The sequence below is a fragment of the Haemorhous mexicanus genome, chromosome 2 (genome assembly GCF_027477595.1).
Source record: "Haemorhous mexicanus isolate bHaeMex1 chromosome 2, bHaeMex1.pri, whole genome shotgun sequence".
Lineage (NCBI taxonomy): Eukaryota > Metazoa > Chordata > Aves > Passeriformes > Fringillidae > Haemorhous > Haemorhous mexicanus.
The window spans coordinates 20,137,113-20,157,822 of NC_082342.1; the positions used below are offsets into that span (position 1 = coordinate 20,137,113).

Here is a 20,710-nt window from a genome sequence, read left to right on the forward strand (position 1 = left end):
TCCCATGGCTTATTCAGCCTAGCCCTTCAATCATAGTGTCTTACCCAACATCTTCATCACCCTCTGCATTTTTTTTTTTACGTCTGTTTTGTCATCGGACAGAGTGCTGCATTTTTAAAAGTACTTTTTCAATGATGGCTGGACTTTGGCTGCAATTAGACACTTTTTGTCTGCTTTCACATAGACTGCTTTCAAAGAAGTTTATCTTTTTTTGCTTACTAACATGAGCTGGGATCTTCTTAGGAGCCCAGGGGGTGGGGGGAGGTTGTTTACTTCTAATAACATTAACTAATTCAGGCTTGGGAACATATTCTTGTACAAACTGAATAAAATATACACCATCATTAATGATTTTTCAGTTACAATCATATTACAAGATCTACTAGTTAGTCAGATTTAATCTCTCATGTTGCCTCAGAATTGGTTTAGTTCCCTAGTCAACATGTCATGGAGTAGCTAACTCTAATATATTACAGAGCATTTAGTAAGTTGCATCAACATTATCACTTAAAAAAAAAATTCTTGTTGTTTTCCCCAGGATTGATGGCACAGAAAGCAGGCTTATGATTTGTTTAGTGGTACTTTGGGAAATACTGGTGAGGAGCTGGCATTTTTCCAATCCTCTGCAGTTTCCCAGTTTTTCAAAGCCTTCTTGAAAATTTATATTGATGGGCAAGCTTTTCAAGCTTTCCCAGTGTGGAATGGTTCCTTGAGAACAGATTGCACAGCCAACATCTGTGAAGGGGGAGACCTCTGCTCTGCAGCTTCAGAGAGTTAAATTACACATCCCTGCCCCCAAGTTAGGAAACAGAGGCTGATGCAAAGATAGGTGACTTTCACAAAATCTTGTTGCCAAGGAGCACTGAGCCCCCTGGTGTGACCAGATGACCAGAAACTGCCAAGCACCCTAGGTAGCTCCCTTCTAAACAGAAGAACACAAAAAGATCTGAAAGTGCAAAATAAAGTTTATTGGTTGTGCCACTGGCCAAAGTGTGTGAAGCCCAGCCCTTAACAGCTGCTGGAAGGGAAAGGATTTCAAATTTATATATTACCTTTTCCTGTAACAGCTGCAGCCTGTTCCTTCTCTGATCTCCAGGCTGGGCTTGCAGCCTTGGTTCCTGCGCATCCACTGTGCCTTCAGCCTCATGCTCACTGAGACGGAAAGTGCTCAAGTGGTGGCCCTGTCACGTAGCATGCTCTGAGTTATGTAATCAAGTGCTTCACAGGGGTTTAGAACTACCAGTGCAGAGAAGAGAAAGCACTAAATGAAATGCCTGTGGAGGACAACAGTGAATTAAGTAATCTATTAAATTTTTCATCTCTTGAGTCTATTCAAGCTCAGCAACATCAGCAGCAGTCTGAGTCTGAGAATTCAGAATCTTAAAATGAGAAAGTAATGGATGAAGAGCCCCTCATGAAACAGATATACATGGAACTGTATTGCTTTTCTCCCTTTTTTTTCCTTTCTGAATACAGCAGCAGGACTTTTGTTCACCAAACTTATTATGTGTCCATCTTGGGTTTATCAACCTCCTTGCATATCAAGCTGAACATGAATCATTTGCTAAAAGGAAACTATTTCCTACTAGGGTGGATAATGCAGCATGAATGAAAGATATTTGACAGTCTTGCACAGCTCGGAAAGAAGCAAAGTGATTTTATTTAATATAGGATTAAATCAGACCACAAGAAAAGTCTCGTCTTAACTCTTCTCTCCCCTTCCACATTGTATGAGTGATGTAATGGAAATTTAAATGACTGTACATGAGCATAGCTCCCTTTCTATCACTGGAGGTTAGCTGACTCATAGCAGCAGAAAGTAAAATCCTTGTTCTTTGCTACTTTTCAGTGATTTCCCCATAATTTCAGGGGTTTGAGTTGTTTTTCAGGACACCATTTCAGTATTTGATAGCCTAATAAAGACTGATGAGAGGGCGATAATAATATTCTGCTACATGCCTTCTCTTCCTTCACTTTTCATCCTATTGTCCCCTTGTTCAAACTTTTTATCAGCATTTGAACAGTGAAGAGGAAAAATTATTTATCACACTCTCAGCCTGTTATTGAGGTGCAGAACAGGGAGAAAAAAGGTTTGTTTCTGGCTTATGACTAAAAATAAACTAGATGTGTGGTAATTTCTGTCACATGCATTTAATAGAGTGCCTCTATTTGTGTTTCTGCCTGTTACTGGGATGCCTGATGCAATTTGGGTTGATGCAGTCTAGGTGGTGTAAATCTGAGCCAGTGGGGTGAGCAGTACAAGGCTGAGGAAAGATGCATGAAGACAGACCACAGATGGGCGAGATAAACAGGGTCCCTGGGCTGTGACTGAGGCAGGTCTCTTTAATGGCTCTTAGCAACGCCCCTGCTCTGACCCTCCCTCTGTGTGAGGAAAATCAAATCAATACGCTGTTCTTCAAACCATGATGCTGCAGCAGCAGCAGGGTATTGTGGCAGCCTTCATCTCTTAAATTCATCTTCGCTTTTCAGTGTGCTGATCTCTGGATATCCATCCTTGCATCTCTGCTGAGGAAGACTCTGACTGCGTCTTTAATCGGATTGCTTGAGATCCCATGCACAACCTTCTTCTTATTAGCAAGTATTAGGTAGGCAATTTTAAAGTGCTTTTGGATTTGCAGGCAGCTGTAATGTTGATCTGACAACCCTATTGTAATCTCTGTAAATGTAGTAAAAGCATCTCTTTAAAACCTATTGTGTTTTAAATCTTGCTTTTTTTCTGTTTCTGTGGTTGGGCAAGGGGGACTGCTGTTTTTTCCTTCCTTTTAAAAGATATGTAGCTGATTTGTGCTTTTGTATCCCTCCCCTGTTCTTTGGAGCTATAACCCAGTGCATATACAGTTACTTGCAGTGTTGATGAACATCTGTTCAACTGTCTAACATTTAGGGCAAGCTGCTCACTCTTTTATCCTTTAATTTTCCTGTGCATACTTCAAAGGTATGGACTGGGACTCTGCCCACTGAGTAAGTTCTCCCTTGTTTCCAGAGATGGCTAACAGAGGACCAAGCTATGGCTTAAGCCGAGAAGTTCAGGAAAAGATTGAACAGAAATACGATGCAGAATTAGAGTCTAGACTGGTGAACTGGATTATTGTACAGTGTGGAGAACAGATAGAGCACCCTCCTCCTGGAAGGCAACATTTTCAGACCTGGTTGATGGATGGAACAGTGAGTGTTTTATCCAATTGCCCACTTTAATGTTTTTATTTGCACAGTGCTCCTGTGTTCTGTCCTCATTTAGGTAAATTGATCAGAGCTCATGGTCAGTGCAGAAATATATGTCTTAGAATCTGATTTATTTCTTTTTGACCAAGAGTCTTAATCTCAGAATATAAATTATCCTACTAGTGCACTGAGATCAGTACAATATTTATAATTCTTATGAGTCATGCATGTTTTATATATAAGTATGACTCATTCCTTCAGCTTTTTCTCTCATGCTGTTAAATGAGATCTTTTTTTAAAACAAGATGTATACTTTTATCTTAAAGAAATAATCAGTGTTGAAAAGGAAAGGCGAAGAGATATAACAAATTTGAAGGACAGGATTGTGTCATAACTGTCTTCTTGGGAATAATTCTGTTGCTAAAACTTTGTTCCATTGATTTATTGAACAACAGGCAGATGCTGCTGTTTGCAGCAGCTGTAAGACTATGCTAATCATTGAATCTCTGCCAAAGTGGCTTTAACAGCATTTCAATTGACATTGCTTAATTTTTGGCTTGGGCATTAGGCTTCTTCTCTGTCAGTTGTTATATAACCTCTACCAGTGATTGCTTTGTTGTTTCTAGCAGATTAGGATTTCTGTGGTTATGCTTTTGCCTCAGTTAATGAAAGCTTTAATGCTTTTCTAATATACTTTGATTATTATCAATTCACTTTTTTGTTTTTAACTGAAGAAATTATGTCCCTAACAGAAACTGGCCAGGTCAAAAGCATTTTGCAACATCATTTCATGAGCACAAATTGCCTTCTAGTTTGGTGCCTGCTTTCTAATTCTGTTTCTGTCTTTATCTCTCAGCTGTTATGTAAGTTAATAAACAGTTTGCATCCAAAGGGAAATGAGCCTATTGCAAAGATCTCTGAATCAAAAATGGCTTTCAAGCAGATGGAACAAATATCTCAGTTCTTAAAAGCTGCTGAAATCTACGGAGTAAGAACAACAGATATTTTCCAGACAGTGGATTTATGGGAAGGTAAAAATAATAAACTGAAAGTCAGTTTACAGTCTTCATTTTACTTTGCTTTGATGTGCATTTTATCTTCTCTAATGTAATTATCCTTTGTTTCTGTTTGCCTTACCTCATTACCATGTTCTTCCAGTGCTGCATTATTTCCTCTGAGGGATTTATATTACCCTGAGGGCATAACAGAACCTTTCCAAGCTCATGTGTTATCCAAAACCCCATCATTCTGATAGAAATTCACAGGCCTAATAAAATAACTGTTCTCTCTGCTAATTATTTCAAATTAAATAGCTCCTAATAAGAACATGGAAAGCCCTGATTTTCTGATGACAAAATTTTATTGAAATCTTCAAATTATAAGCAAAGCTTAAATTATCCTAAGAAGAGCTAAGAAATGCATTCCCAGGAGCATATGTGCCTCTGTGAAGCTTATTAGTGTTCATTTATGACTAATGAGAAACAAAACTCACTGCTTAATGCCATGTTGGCTGACCTTCTCTCTCTAAGGAGACAGTCTTTTAGGAGAGGTCACTATGGCAACAGCAAAAAAAAACTCAGAGTGCTCCTGTGGTTTTACAGTAAGGCAGGTGAAGTCTGTCTCCCTCCCAGGCTCGAAATGGAAACTGCTTGTTCTAGTTGCTAAAGAGCTGAGTCATTTGTGAATTCATGGGGCTGGTTTCTATGGTGGTACATCCCATCCTGGTGCTCTAACCAAACACACTGTATATCCTGCATCCCCCTGGACAAGGTGATGCAATGCTTTGGCTAAGCGCTCAGATCAAAGACAGCTGCAGAGCAGTGAAAGACACATATGAAAGGGTCAAAAATCTTCCATGAGAATCAAACAGTGGAAAGAGGAAACAATCCACTGAGAAAGCTGGCCAGCATATTTTGTGTAGTAGTATATATCAAGAGAAAAATGTGGGTTGTGTTTTCACAGGCAGTCGGAATATATGTGGAAGAGATCACTCCTCTGAAGGACGGCCGGAGAAATGAAAGACTAGGGAGCTCTTCATGAATGGGTTAGAGGGAAAGGACGTACTTCCAGATGGTGTTACTGGGATCTGTAAATGTCTCAGAGTGCCAGATTTACTTGACAAATCCATACCTTTGGCACAAGGGCAGAATTGTTTCTTCCAGTTCATTCTTTAGTGTTTTATGCAATCTATCTTTACATATCTTAAATGAAGGGATTTTCACTTCCCTGAAGTAGCACCTTCCCACCCCTCAGCCTAGCAGACTGTTGGGAGAGAAACTCCATCTAACTTGTAAGGGATGACAATTGCTCATTTCAGATGTTATTCTTTACAGTCTTTTGCTACTCATAATGGCTTCCCACCATGCATATGAAAATATGGTACATTGATCCTTACGAGGAAAAGGACTTGCTTTGAAGACATAATGCTCTTACTGCTAGTGGCTGTCTCCTTATTTCCTGTCACTCATCACCTTTTCTCAGCAGATATAAGGTGAAAAGATAGTAACTCCTAGAGGACAGGAAGTCAAAATACAATTTTCAACCTAGGAGGAAGACATACGAGGCTTTTCTTCACTGCTATTTTAAGACTTCCCAGAGCTAATCTGTGACTCCTCACTTTCCCACTCCCTTTTCATTCTTCCTGCTGCTCTTTTCAGTGCTGGGATGACATAGTATGTCTCTCCAGTAGGGGGAGCTCTTTGTGTCTCACTGTAACTCTGACCTCTGTGCTGCTTCAGGGCTGAATTGTCGGAACAGGGATGCCTTAGCTGGGCAGAAAGGACAATCTTTATTTCACTGTTTCATAATTGCAGCATTCCTACACTTCACACCATTATTTCTTTAGAAAGAGAAATGTCAATGTATGTTTATAGAGAAAGAAAAGTGTGCTATTGAGAAACAGCTTTCCCCTGGCACTAATTATTTTCCATGAGCTTTTGCTTTGAAATTCTTAGCAATGAAAATATTTTAGGATATGACCTGCTGTTGGCTGTTTCAAACTCACTCAGTCCATCTGTTGCATTTTTCTTCATCTCTTTGGCTTCTTGATCCAGGGGAAGTATCACCTCTTTTTTGGCCCCTTCTTACATAAATGTACTGTGCTGAGCAGCTTTCCCTGATCCATACCCAAGACATGTTCTCTGCCTTTTACAGATCCCTCCTTGATATATTTTCAGGCAGGCAAGAGGCAGGTGAGCCAGTGAGTATTTTTTCAACATTTACAAAAAAGCTTTTCAGGAGTACTCTGCAGAGCAGTTCTCCATCTTTGTTTGAACCTTCTCCTTTCTGGACCTGGAGAGGCAGTTCTTCCAGATAGGTTTTGCCTATAGAGAAAGGCTTGGAACAAGAAGTGAGAAGAGACCCCTTCCTCCTTGTCTTAAAAACAGTGCCAAATTCCTCTACAAGACTGTGCTATTCAAAGCACACTGCAGAGGACACTGACATGGAGGAGAGTCATCAGTGTGGGTCCCTGAAGAGAGGCTGAAGCTGTGGGCCAGGTGGGTGCCCACATGGCTGTCAATAAACAAGTACTGGAGCTGAGGGAAAGCACTGACTACAATTTGCTGCAATACCAGAGTCGAACCTGGCTTCAGGTGTGTGATCCCTTCTGTCAGGTGACTGCACTGAAAATTTAAAATTTTTCCCTGCTTTTTTTTTTTTTTCTTTATGCTGACCATCAATCCCTTTGTATCCTTTGCTGGAGGAGGTCAGGTGACACAAGACCACTTGGATTCAGGTCTTCCCTCACCCACAGCACTCATAATATGTAGCAAGGAGTCTCTGAAGGGCAGAGCTGTGGCTTTGCTTTGTCACGTGTCATTCAGCTCCCACTTACTCCGTTTTCCCCCTACAGCATCTCCCACTTGTCAAATGTGACAAATAAAGCAGAGCTGAGCACAGAGCGTGGGGGGGCTGCCAGATGGCTCTGCAAGGCTGATCATCATATTTCACTGCCTGTCTTTTGTTCCTTTTGTTTTTTTGCTTTGCTTGCCATCATTATTCAGCTGATTCACTTTTAAATGCTTCTCTGCATCTCTTTTCATCCCAGGCAGTCACTGCTCTCCTGCTATACAGCAGGCATCCCAAGGACGTTGTATGTAGCATCTGTTACAGCATATGGTACATCTGCTGCTGTGGGAGCTCTCAGGGTTCCTGCTTTATGCTCCTCTGGGTGCGCCTGTGGACGTGCATGTGGGGAATGTCAGCTCTATGGCTGCCCTCCCCAGCAAGGATCCCTCTGATGCAGTCTGCCTTAAATACAGTAAAATACATCAGTTCTGGAGGGCTGACAATTTATTTTATGAGCAAATGGGCCCCTGCAGATAGGATTTCTATAAACTTTAATAGTCTATGACAGCCACAGTTGGAAGCTGATAGATGTTTTCAGCTTTAGTGTGCTGTCCTCACTTCAACCACTGTGTTACAGAGCTCTGGACTGCATCTGCCTGTAATCAGGGTGATGCACTACAAAAACACAGAGTGTGCACTGCTCCCTTCCCTCTACACTCCAACTCATCTACAGTGATGCCCATTAATATTGGTCCACTGGAGGTATTTCTGAGTTCTGTTATCATCGTGTCTCCGGTGTCTCCTTTTTTTCTGAATTGCTTGTTTTCACATGTGAAGAGCCAGAATCAGATCTATTAACTAGATACATTACTTTAGGAAAGAGGAAGAACTGGAATGAAAGAGGTGAGGGGAGTAATAGAAATGCTTGTGGAAGGATTTCATAAGGGAGAAGCAAAAGGCAGATTTCCAGTAACTTACTACCTCACACAAATGGAAATACCTGCTGCAACTTATTTTCACTAGAAAGTATTCCAAAAGGTAGCATGTCTGGATTGGGTAATGAGTTATGTAACTTTTATTTGGCTAAAGCTGAGACAAGCCCTGACTTTCTGAACTGAGGAATGAAGTAAGATAGCAGAGGGAGAACATGGAAAAATAATGGACCAAATGGGAGAAATTAAAGGTATGAAATTGAATAGCATCATAGTAAGTAGGAAGGTTTAAGTAGATGCTTTGAATTTGGGAAGGACTGATAGAATTTACCTGCACAGGAGCTCCCAGAACTTCTGTGAGCTCTGTTAGCACAGGGATTAAACTGACTCTGAATAAGCTGTTATTTAACACACTATTCTCCTTCAGCCACACTTTACTGACTATATTACCATTATTTGCATACCAAAATAATCTCTCCTTGGGAAAAAATTTTGTCAAAGTGATTCTACAGACTTAAAATGGTATGGAGGAAGGCATTAAAATAATCAAAGGCCTGAAAACCTGGAAATGCCTGAAAAATTAAGTTTTGCTTTAACTCCATCCCTTTGTTGACTTTAATGAGCTCTTGCATGTCAGTACTTTCCTTTCAGCAATGGTAACATAGCATTTATAATTCTATTAATGCACATCTTCAGGGACCTGGGGGAGTTAATTAATACATTAGATAAAACTGGTTTTCAGTGTGCCAAGCTATTTGTTGAGCAAGGATTTCCTACATTAATTTCACTGTTTGGCTTTCTAGGGAAGGACATGGCAGCAGTGCAGAGAACCTTAATGGCTTTGGGCAGTTTGGCGGTCACCAAGGATGATGGCTGTTACAAAGGAGATCCGTCCTGGTTCCACAGGTAAAGTCCAGAGCTCAGCTGCTCAGAGCTGTCTTCCCTGGGAAGCTGGTAATATCATCTGCCTTTAGGCTTTAAGGAAATTTATTGGGAAAGGAAGGGAAGAATATTTCCCAAGTTTCCTTGTAATAGGGAGGGTTTTTTCTCTGGAGGCTAGAGATGGGAAGATGGAAGGTGCAAAGGGCAAACATTTTTCATCAGGTTTGCTCTCTCACATCAGATAGCAGGCAGAAAGACTAAGGAAGACAAGGCTGTTAAGGATGTCTATGAACCCCCAAGTAGCAACCCCTTCACTTAGCAAGAGAAGGCATGAAGTCTCTTTACTTTTTTCATCCAGCCAAAATTATTTCATTTCCTAGCCTTCTTTATTCTTGGGGACCACTGCTTATCTGTGAAGAAGTCTCTGTCTTGGCAAAGCTGTTTATTTGTTCTGAAGTTCCATTTATTTTGGCTAGGGAGGCTGTAAAGCAGGTACAGAAAGAAAAGGAAATCCTCCTGCAGTTACTCTCCTGCCCCACACGCATATTATTGACATAAGTTTCTGCCATCCAAGAGTATCTTTTACACAGAAATGTCAAAGGCAGGTTAGCAAAAAGAGTTCTGACTGCTTGTCTTTGCTTGAATTTTCTGATGTCTAGGTGAGGCTCAGCAAAAATAAAGCAAACTTCACTTTGTTTGTCTTAACCACTGAGCTGGTTAAACCAAATCTGAGATTTGAATATCAGGTGAATAAATGCAAACTCCTGTGCATTGTTTTAATGAAATCAGGTTACATTTACTTAATACACCGCGCAAGTAGATTTATATTTATGGAATATAATTAAGTTTAAAATTTATTTCAAATCCAGTTACATTCTTTAATATAAACCAGACATGAAATCACTATGACTCAGACGGGCTTATTTGTTTTATGTAACTAAAACAAAGCCCCACATAGAAAATTTAATTTTCATCTGGACTCTTAATTGTGGGGTGGGATAAGTTTTTGTTGGCATGAAGATGTGATCACCTCCCTTCTCTTCTAGCTGTCTGTTCAGCCCAAACTACTTGGATAGCCAACCCATATCCATTGCAGTCCCTGTGAAATACCATGTTACTGTTGCTGCCTCAAGGAAAGCCAGTGTTACAGCATGTTGCCAGTCAGGAGGTGTTTCCTGAGTAGCTTCCCTATCCCTTCAGGCAGACCAAACCAGCTCACTGCCACCCAGTGTTACTCATAAATCAGAGCTTTCAGGGTGATTCTTAATCACCTTAAGTTGAATTGAGAGACCAGTATCAAATGACGCAAGCGTGTCCGTGCAGGGATCTACAGTGATTAGGATAATGCCACACTTGAAGTAAGCCATTTAACTTTCTGTTGCCAGTGTCTGACATTCCCAGTGCCATCAGACTGATATCCCCATCCTCGCATAGCAAGGTTCATGGATCCATAGCTGTTTGTTATTCTGTGGCTTGGCAAACACAACCACTAGTGTAAAGTTGGCACAAAAATTTGACAGATCTGGTGGGCTCAGTTTTAGGTAAGAGTGATGCTAGACAGGCCAAACGGAACTTGACATAGTGTGAGACATGGCAGGTGAGTAGACTTGCCTTCATCTCTTTTCTTAGTCTCAGTTAAGGCCATTTTCACTCATCTGAAAACAAATCTCGTACATGTTATCTGTAAGACCATCATATACTAAATGTGGGGCTTGTGATGGTAAAAATCACACTATATGGTCCAAGCCATATATGTGATTAACTTTTATTAGCCTATCCAGGCTATCCTTTAGTCTCTCCTTTTATTTCTTCTTTGCAGTTCTTTGCAGTTCTCTTTTTTCCCCTGGTTTAATTACTTTTTGACTTTCTGTGGAAATACTTATCAACATAGCAAAAAATTCTAGGAGGAAAGAGAAAAGAACAGTAGAATACTTTCCTGTTTTTTTAAATTAAAATAGAGGCAGACACAGTGAACCTGAGATTCAATTAAGTAATAGGAGTTGTTCTAAAAACATTCTCTCATGAAGATCCTGGCAGTAGTTTTGCTGCCTGTGTAAGTATTCTGTAGAAAAAAATTAAGCGGCAGTGAGAGGGGGTTGCTTTCTGAGGCACAGCAGTTCTGTGTGCCTCCCCCAAAACTGTGAGTTTTCTGCCAAGAGCTGTGGGATCTGAGAGCCTGTGTTGGGCCTCTATAAGCCCTCTTACTAATCTATACTTCACCACTTGAGGACTCATTCTGGAAAATGACTGGTCAGCCCTGGTGTCCTGTGGATCTTTGTCCCCTTTCCACTTTGCTGGGCTTTCATGTGGATGTGAGTTCGTCTCCTGCAATTTCCTGAACACCCTGAGCCTAACAGAGGGTTTAAGTGCTTTTTGAGCCAGGGTTGTCAGCACAGTGCAGGATCTCACCCTCATAGAGAGGATCATGTTGATGGTTTTCAATCACAGCAGGTACCTAACCTAGTATTCTCATCTAGTGGAGGGGTGGGGAAGGAAAAGGGAACTATAACTCAATGCCATATTGCTGCATAACCTGTAACCTAATCACAGGACAAACAGACAAAGCTGGAAAATAGATTCTACCCATGTCGGAGTAGAGTCTGGTAGATGAAAAGCCTCCCTCAGTCTGGGACTCTACCGATTCATATGGCTCATTCGATAACAACAGGCTGATCCTTCTCCATTGTAAATTGCTTTCCCCACCTAGTAGAAATGAAAGATGAATCCAAGATGAGCAGTTTCTTGCAAGGCAGCAGAGTGCAAAATTTTCTTCTTCTGCCTAGCTGCCACTTTGGCCTTCAATGCTATTTTCTGGGAGAAAAAGGCTTATTTTATGTTCCAACAAAGGTTCATTGATCCAAAGGGCTTTTGAGACCAGGGACACTGAACAAAAGTGGTCAGTATGTTTTAACAGAAGGTAAGGAACTGTCATACAGTTAAGACACAGGTGCAATGGGCAAAGCCTATTGCTTAGGAGGTGAGAGATCTGGAAATAGCAACAAGGCAAACATTCTGTCCTGCCTACAATCAATGTCCCCTCTGCAAAAATGATCAAGTCCCTTCTCTGACCCACTGCTGCTCTTATTTACTCCACTGAGTTAAATTACAACAGTTTTTACTGTTGCTCTAGATGGGTATCAACTTGTAGTACAGCACAGGTAAGTCTCATGGATCAGATCCCATGGACTACAGCTGTTAAGAGCTATAGTGCTCAACACAAATTTACCCTGTTTTGTGTTTTATATACAACATTGCATAAATAGCTTACATGTCACACCTTCTGGGGAAGTCCCTTGGGGTTCTGCTATAACAGGGACAGTAAAAGTCTAAAGTATTGTAGGTTTGACTAGAGCATTACTTCTATCTGCAGGAAAGCAATTAGCCCAGCCAGTACTGTCCAGCACATAGGATGGGGCAAATGACATAATGCATTACAAGGGATATGAGCCAATTTCAGATTGATTTTCATGATCTCAATCCCTGTGTGATTTGATGATCCTACACAGAATGATGATATGTATGTATGTATGTTGCTTTTTTTGTGTGTATCTGACCAGGAAAGCACAGCAGAATCGACGAGGATTTTCAGAAGAGCAGCTTCGGCAGGGACAGAATGTAATAGGCCTTCAGATGGGCAGCAACAAAGGAGCATCACAGTCGGGTATGACAGGCTATGGGATGCCAAGGCAGATTATCTGAAAGCATCTCTGTCTGTGGAGAAAACACTCTTTCTGCAGCATGGTCTGTTAAGGAAAAAAAAAAAGAAAAGAAAAAGAAAAAATGCTTATTAGTTCCTTTTCTGCCTGGTTTTTAATAGTTAGTGCTCTCTAAGGTTTGGGGTATTTTTGGTTTGGTTTGTTTTCTTTGCAGCTGCAAGAGTTCACCTAGGAACTTGGGTTTTTGTGGTGGTGTGTGTCAGTTCACAGCACGTGCGCACTGCTGCCTCCTACTTTTCACTTCTGAACTATGCAAAGACAATTATTCTGTATTAATTTATTTGCAAAGTGTTATCTTCCATATTTGTCTCACACTGCACTTGTATTTCAACCAGTAGCCTCGTTCTTCAATCAGTGATGATATTGTTTGACTGAAGAATAAAGACAAAATAAAGATACCTCAAAGACTCATTATTTAAAGGAGGTAAAAACTGAAACCAACCACATGCTACAGTGCAGATGAGTTAAATATTTTCATTGGTCAATCTCTCTTATCTTTAACCCAGAGCACTCTCTGAGTGATTCCCTGCTACAGTGTTTACAGTCTGTTTTACATGTTCAATTTAGTGTTTGTCTAAAGGCACATCCAAAGTATTTTCCTAAAAAGAAGAAAAATTTTATTATCCACTGAGTCTGATTCATATAGTCCCAGCCAATTTAACTCAGATTTTTCTTGACCTAGTATGCTGCGTCATCTACAGCCCACAAACTTGTGGAGCAAGCTAAGATCAGTTTTATAGGGAAAGCAAAAGCCGTGTGTGAAAACAAAGCAAAGTAAGGATTAATTCATTATTTCCCATTGGTAGGCAAACATTTATCTCCTTCCTGGAAAGCATGGCCTCAGCATGCATGGTGGTTACTTGTCACCACACTTATTCTCTTCTTCCTCTTCCCTGAGTTTTTGCTGCTGACCATGACACAATACGTATGGGATATCCTTTGGCCAGGTGGGGTCAGCTGTTTAAGCTGTGCATCTCCCAGCTTCTTGCCCACTCACAGTTGTGGGGACAGAATGAGAAAGAGAAAAGACTTTGGTACTGTGCAGGCAGTTCAGCAGTAGCCACTGCTGGTGAGTTATCAACTTCTTTAGTCCCCAGTCCGAAGCACAACACCCAGCCAAACTCAGTACACCCACCAGCAGGTGAGTCTCCAAACTTAGGGAATTCTCCACTGTGAATAAACAGTCTGTCAGACAGAGGTGAGAACAGGCTTCATCTTGTGATAGTTGCTACTATACCACTATACCAAGCAAAGAACAAAACAAGTTGTGTTTTAAATGCAAAGCAAGAAATAAAGTACCAGAATGCTTCTGACCTGAAAAACACCCACCATTCAAATTCAAATAGTCTATTATGCTCATTTATGAAGGGCTGTAAATGTGGCTAGAGACAGTTTGCTGGAATGTCAAGAGAAGAAGTGGCTAACACAGTCACCTGGCCACCAAAGGCTAACAGAGCATTCTCTGAGTACTTGACTTGCCAGTCAGCACAACTGCCTTGGGGCTGTTCCCCACACATACTTGAGGGATGCACACTATTTTCTATGCAGGTTTCCTTGCTATTGACTATCTCTGGGCTTTCACTCACAAAGCCCATTCACCTCTTCCCCTAAAGCAAGAGGGAAGGGAAACATGATAAATGAATGCTGTGGGTTCTTTGTTTTTTTTCTTTTTAATTAATGAAAGTCTTCCAAGAAGGCTTGAAAACGTAATATCTAGGCAGGTAACAAATGAAGATTAATCTGTTCTGACAGCTCTCTAAGTGCCTACATATATAGATGGGGTGATTTTTGTCTGGCTTTTAACCCAGTGATACATGCTGACAGCTAGGTGTTTACTAAATAGCCCTAGGGCCAGCCACACACAGGTTCATGTGGCTTCAAAAATTTCAACCACCGAGTAAACTGAAAAGATGGTTCCTCCAGCCCATGGGAAGCTCTATCTTCCCTGTCAGGAGAAGAGAATAAGATCTCCCTGCTTCAACAAAGCACTGCATAGAAAGTGATATGAAGGTCATGTTGTTGGGGCTGAGTGGATCTGCAGTAGCTGCCACTGAAAAGGTCCTGTCCCCACTTGTACCTCCTCTTACAGCTTCCAGGGCATCTTGTCTCCTCCACTGTACTACTGTGACACTGGTTTGTGTTTACTACCTATTCAGGGCTATTCTTCTGTTACTTAGGTGAATTAGCTCAGCAGAAGCACAGATGACAGCTCCAGAGGGTGCATCTCAGACAGAGGAGCTCACATTTCAGCTGTGGTAGGGCAGTAGTTCAGTGCAAAGTATAGTACATAACTTCCCCCTAGATATGACATTAGTTGTAGCATGAAGAGACCAGCAGGTTTTCTTAGCTGATTAAAGAAATCTGGGCTGATGGCAAGACAAATGCTTGCCACCAGAAATTTCATCTTGATGAATGTGAACAGCAGCTACCATCCTCTAATAGAAACTACAAAGTCATAGCCATAGTGGGCGAAATGGCTGGATGAAAGGAGCTGGAAGAACTGCCTTCAGGCAGATAAGAGGTCTGAGAGGTCCGAACCTGATCCTCTGCCCCACACCACCCTCACAGGGGACGCAGCCTGCAGGATCGATCCCAAATTTGGTGACCTTGGCCTCCCCTCTCTGGCTGCAGAATTTTCATTCAGTTTTCCATTCATATTTCCTCTCTGAAAACACCATTTTTAAGAGCTACATGACAATTAAATTCCCAGGATATATTGCTTTCCCTATTTCTGATGCTAACAGACATTGAAGTTATAGAAAACATTGTGTGCTTGCATATTTAAAAAAAAAAAAAAAGGAAAAAAAAAAAGGAAAAGTAACCAACTTTATTAGGGAAAAAGAGCTAAGTGCTCCAGGAAAGAAAATGTATCCCATGTAGCTCCAGACACAGGACCTGGTTGGTGTAGGAACAATGGCCAAAAATACTGATTCCCCAGAATCTTATTTTTTGCAACCAATGCCTAAGATCATAACATATTCTTTCGCTACCTTAATCCATCAAACTAATCTAGCTGTTAGTACCTGGCAGTCAATGCTGCAAAGTATACTTTTTTCTGGGAGTTAGCTTTATCCTTTTATATTCCCATATGGCAGATATAGAAATAGTAATGTTACTGTTAATTAAATGCAAATATGCTCTGGCATATTAGCCAGCTCTGGCATATTCTTCTATTAAAATATCCTTACTACTAATTTACTTCTTAGCTTATCCTAAGCTAAGAAGTAAATTAATGCAGTACCAAGTTAGTTGCCACCAACTTAACAGAAAACATCATCACTTCTTTTATATTAGCAATAAACCATTGAAATTTGGCGTCTACTGCATCAAAAGCACCTATGCAGGTCTCCCAGACGGCTAATTAATTTATGTGACAACCTTGTGTATTATTACTAGTTAAAAGCCTTGATATACAGAATAAAGTCATACAAGAGCTTTGAACACTGAGGGGTAGAGTGTGTGTTTGGGAGGAGGTGTTTATGTGCTTCCTCTCCTAGCTCTCTAATGCTCAGGGGGAACTTTCCCCTGCAGATGATGAACAGCATTTCACTGAAGGCTTTGGACTCAGTTTGACAGCAAGGACAAGCTAAAACAAGATTCCCCACACACTGCCTATAATCCTGTTTGAAGCCTGGTTGTAACTTGATGAGCAATCCCAGGAATAGAATAGAATAGAATAGAATAGAATAGAATAGAATAGAATAGAATAGAATAGAATAGAATAGAATATTTTTGTGATTAAAAATAAAAAACATTGTAATATCATTCCCTTCATCAGCTAGAGAAAGCCCCATCAGAACAGGCTTGACCAGAAACACCTAAATATTGTCACCCTTGAGCTTCATTTTCCCATATTTCTAGACAAGTAAATGACATTTATCTGCCTTTATAGAGGTTTTGAGACTGTGATCTCATTATGGACAATTCCTAAATAACTTCTTTTTAACATTAAATTGGCATCTAATGGCCTTCTGAAAGGATGCTCAACAACTTTGTGAGGGAGGAAGAACTGCATACATGAGTATGGGATCCAAGTTTATCTCCATGTACAAGAAAAGCAGAAAGAAAATACGGTGAACAGAAAGTATTAAGTTCAGCCAGTTCAATTAAGCTGGAGTTTGAGGGCTGTCAGGCAAACATAAGATCTGTTTAAAATAAAAACCAATGAGGGTGAATAGCATGAAGAGGCTTCGCTCTCCAGTAAATCAGCCCACAGCATCACTTTCTAAGATGCCTGTGCTAAACAGCATCTCCCACACTCAGCAGGGATGAGAGTAGAAGGAAGGTGCTCCTTGCAGCAATAGGCAGCAGCAGCCCTGTCTCTTTCACCTGGGAGCTGGCTGTGTGGGCTGTTCACAGGCCACAATACATTCAGACCAAACTTTCTTGTTTTACTGACTTCTTAGGTCCAAACAGAGCCCCCAAGGAGCAAGGATAAGGACTCAGGAGATAAAAGGTTCATTTCCATGTCTGTAGTTGATTGCAATTGGCTCTGGCTGTACTGTTTGGATTGGCTATCTCCATTCCTCTAATGGGAAATACTAACACTAGTGGTGGTTTGAACAACTCAGATATTAATAGCATCCCTGAAATGGTAATGTCTCCTAACTAGAAATAAGCTTTAAATATGTTGAGGAGTACCTTTAGAGGAAAGAAATTCAGTCATTTACTCTAAGCCTGTGATTCTGTGATTGCCATGGTAGGTCCTGAGCAATGGAGCAAGGAGTTACGAAGGCTGCAGATAAGCCTGTGTACACAGATCTTCCTACAGCTATTTTGTCTTCTACAAACTTTAAGAGAAACATAAAAACTGATTGTTTTAATGCATGCATGAGCTACCAAAGGAAACAATCTGCAACACCATACATTTAACGCTGTCACCAAACATAGTAACAGACAATTTTGTCAACATGAGTTTTGTTCACAGTATGCTCTTGACAGGAAACAAACCATTTTCCTCTTCTATGGGGCTTGCCATCCTGCAGAAAGGGCAGGCAAGAAGACAGCACAAGCCACTAACAGGAAAACATTCAGAAGCAGCCACTACTCCACACCCTAAAAAATCAATGCATCTATTTTAACTTTGCTGAGGTTGCACATGAATCTCCAAAATAAAACCACCACAGTTCTACAGCTAAGGCTGAGCAGCACAAAACAATGAGATAGAATGGCAGAGGGGGACAAAAAAAAAAATATTGACTGTTACCACAGAGGGAAAATCACTGCCTTGGTTTGAAGGAAGCTCTTCTGCTTTCACCTGCATTGTTTGCACTACCACACAGTGTGTGTTGCTGTGACATTCAAGTGAAGTTATAATGCCATTCCTCAGATGTAGAAATAGATTTGTCTGTGGTACTATTGCATTTATAGGGGATATTAGAAAGGTGACCTTTCTCCCTAATGAAATTTCTGTTAAAGGACTCAGGTCGAAATGTTACTCTGTTATTGGGCAGCAGTAAATCTTATGCTCCACTGAGCCAGTGCTCTGCAGACCATGTGGCAGCTTCAATGTTTATGTCTAGGTTCAGAAGAAGTGATGTCCAGAAACTCAGGAGAGCGTTCAACTTTCCTGAGATCTGCAGGGCCCAGCTTCCTGGCAAGGGGACAGGCAGTGCTAGAGGGAAGAAGCAGGCAGCCTCAGGCTTTTGGGGGCTGGCAGCAGCACGTGTCTGAGACAGGCTGGTGGACTGCTGTTGCCTAAAATCAAAGACCAAAATTTCCAAACATTATTAAGAGTGCTTATATTAAAAGCAAATCTTTAATGAAAGCTTTCAGATGCACATATATGGCTCTGTGCACAAGCACAATTGATTTACTACAAATTTTATAAAGTTAATTAATTAGTATATCTAGCAGATACATCCAATAAGAGACCAGTTGCCCCGGTAACCTACCCTTAGGGTCTGCACCTTGGAGTTGTTCCAGGGATGTCTTTGCCCTTTTTCTTGTAATGTCTTCTAAGTTCTAATGCAAAACAATGTCCTTGTTAGAATTCCTCTTCTTCAAAATAAGACTGAACAAAATTTTAGGAACATGTTAGACAGGGTTAGCTTATTTTTCTAAAATGTGAAAGAAAGGGCAGGAAAAGTACTAGAAGCTATATAACTATGTATTAACAGTCTACAAAACTATAAGTATGTGAAAAATATATGAAAAGCAAAAATCTTCAGGCATCACTGCTGGGTATTTTCAAACTGAATTTTAAGAAAATTGTTATCCTGTCAGCAAATATGTGAGGTCGATGAAAGCATTTTTGTTTGCACAAGAATCAACTAAATGGTCTGTTTTTCTCATTTCTTATCAAGACACAGAAAGGCCAGCAGAAATGAACAGGGTTTGTTTCTAGGAGCAGGTTTTGCATTAGTGTCATTATGAGTCAACACTTCATTCTATCTTTCTATTACCTCCCACACATAAAGGGTAACTGCTGCTTCCAGCTCTTTCCAGGACTCAGCCCAAACACTGTTTTGACTAGGTTCTCAAATGTGCTGGTGCTTACACCCATGCACCAGAGTGCATGCCCCAGCACTCCCAGGGCTGCTGAGCACTGGACATGTTCTTTGTTGGTGTCATTCTTGGTTAAAGGGGGCAAATACCCTTCCTCATCTTCAGGAAAAATCACATAAATTCAGGTCTGGCAACATTAGTTTTCCAGGAGAATAGCTAAACCTTTTGATTGAAGGAGGAAAAATCAGTAATTCAGGTTTGGAAGGTGCAAGTGGGAGACCAAGGGACTCCGTGCATGTGCCAGGCATGTTCATCATCTCCTGGCATTCTTAAAAAGACCTTTTCCCCAGACCTGCCATGACAGCTCTGACAGTGGTGTTAAATCAAAGCAGTATTTCTTAGATTCTCCTACCTCAGAAGTGTATTTTGGAACATAGATAATGGTCAGACTCAATTAAAATTCTCAATATTAGGGTATTTTCCATCCTAAATGATTGTATGATTCTGTGAAGATGAGCTACAGCTGGGCCCCCATGCAAATAGCAGCTGAAGAAGGTTTTGCTACTGAAAAGCAAGAGCTTGAGCTGTAGCCAGGTGAATTTGGTAGCTGGAGTGCAAGAAAGACCTGCAGTGGAAGGTTCAGCCCTTCCTGAGCAGAGAGAAGGTGAGGTAAACAACACCCAGCCTCATGTGTGTAAGCTGGAGTGAACTTTGTGGGGCATTTTGCTCTAGGGAACTCTAGAAGGGCTCAGCAGGGGCAAGCGTTCCTGCGACTGTAGAAAGCAGCTGCTAATCCTCCCTGGCTGTTTGTTACCAAGTGTGGTTTGTTGCTGGATGTCAATGGGGCTGTTGTTAACCAGAGCAGTGGCACAGCTGAAGGTGAGCCCTGCAGGTGGCTGTGCCAGGGATCAGTCCTGAGGCCTGAGCTGGCACCAGTCCAGCCTGCTCACAGTGCTGGCCTGCCACCGTGAAGTGAATTTTAGGGAACAGACCTGCAGTTTCTGAGTACTGGGAATTTTTTTTTTCTTTTCTTGAGGCTCCTATGCATTCAGTTTCATTCTCTACCTTTTTTCTTGGAGATATTTAGGGCTTCTTACTGCAATTAAAAAACATTTCTGCTGGCGTCCCAAAAATACACTGAAATCATACTGTGTTTTGTAAGAAATTTACTTGGCTCTTGAGGTCTTGCTTAAAAGCATAAATCTTTTTGTGTTGTGACATGTTTAATCATGTAAATCCTTCCCCCAGAAGCGTTGCCATAATGTCAGCTGGATCATGAGGTGCCAAATACAATGGCTAGAACAGAGAGATTTTGTTTGTTTGTTTTTGTGGTGGTGGTGGTGGGCAGGGTTATGCATTACTAAGTCATGCTTTTCCATAGCCTTTCAAGAAAGAATATGAAGAGAAGTATTATGTGAAAGTGATTGTTGTGGTATATTTCTGTGTTTTCTGGATGTGAGACACCTGTAGCACATTGAATCAAAGTAAGTAGAAAAAAGAGAGTGATGCTTTTACAGTAAGTGGTTATTTTTCTTATTTTTTTATTACCTCTATCTTTTTCACTTTCTTTATACTTGGTGTAGAATGAAAATCAAAAACAAAATTACTGTTTACAGCCTCTGCATTCTGTAAAATTAATCCATGAATGATTAAACAGTTTTTGTGCTGCTTTCTTTTTAACTGGGAGTTGTGAAATAAAGCAGGCCATAGTACTGCCATGTCACTGAAGCAGGCTATATGAGTGTACCTCACTCTGACAGA

General features: G+C 40.9%; 1 protein-coding gene across 2 annotated transcripts; it reads left to right on the top strand.

The window, feature by feature from the left end:
• The first annotated feature begins 2,490 nt into the window (after nt 1-2,490).
• TAGLN3 (transgelin 3) lies at nt 2,491-12,900 on the top strand. 2 transcript variants are annotated; one of them, XM_059837793.1, is made up of 5 exons: nt 2,491-2,606; nt 3,005-3,186; nt 4,040-4,214; nt 8,708-8,810; nt 12,344-12,900. In XM_059837793.1, exons 2-5 carry the CDS (start codon nt 3,007-3,009, stop codon nt 12,483-12,485), a joined length of 600 nt encoding a protein of 199 aa, XP_059693776.1. In that variant the 5' UTR covers nt 2,491-2,606; nt 3,005-3,006; the 3' UTR covers nt 12,486-12,900. The 2 variants fall into 2 exon arrangements, with proteins under 2 accessions (XP_059693776.1, XP_059693783.1); XM_059837800.1 differs by lacking the exon at nt 2,491-2,606 and having other exon boundaries at nt 2,985-3,186.
• Nucleotides 12,901-20,710: the final 7,810 nt, after the last annotated feature.

What these genes read in the sequence shown, in the direction of transcription:
- TAGLN3 (XM_059837793.1), top strand. Translation starts at nt 3,007, where the DNA reads ATGGCTAACAGAGGACCAAGCTATGGCTTAAGCCGAGAAGTTCAGGAA. An exon ending in GACAGTGGATTTATGGGAAG is followed by an intron (nt 4,215 to 8,707) that starts GTAAAAATAATA and finishes TTGGCTTTCTAG; the next exon opens with GGAAGGACATGGCAGCAGTG. An exon ending in GATCCGTCCTGGTTCCACAG is followed by an intron (nt 8,811 to 12,343) that starts GTAAAGTCCAGA and finishes GTATCTGACCAG; the next exon opens with GAAAGCACAGCAGAATCGAC.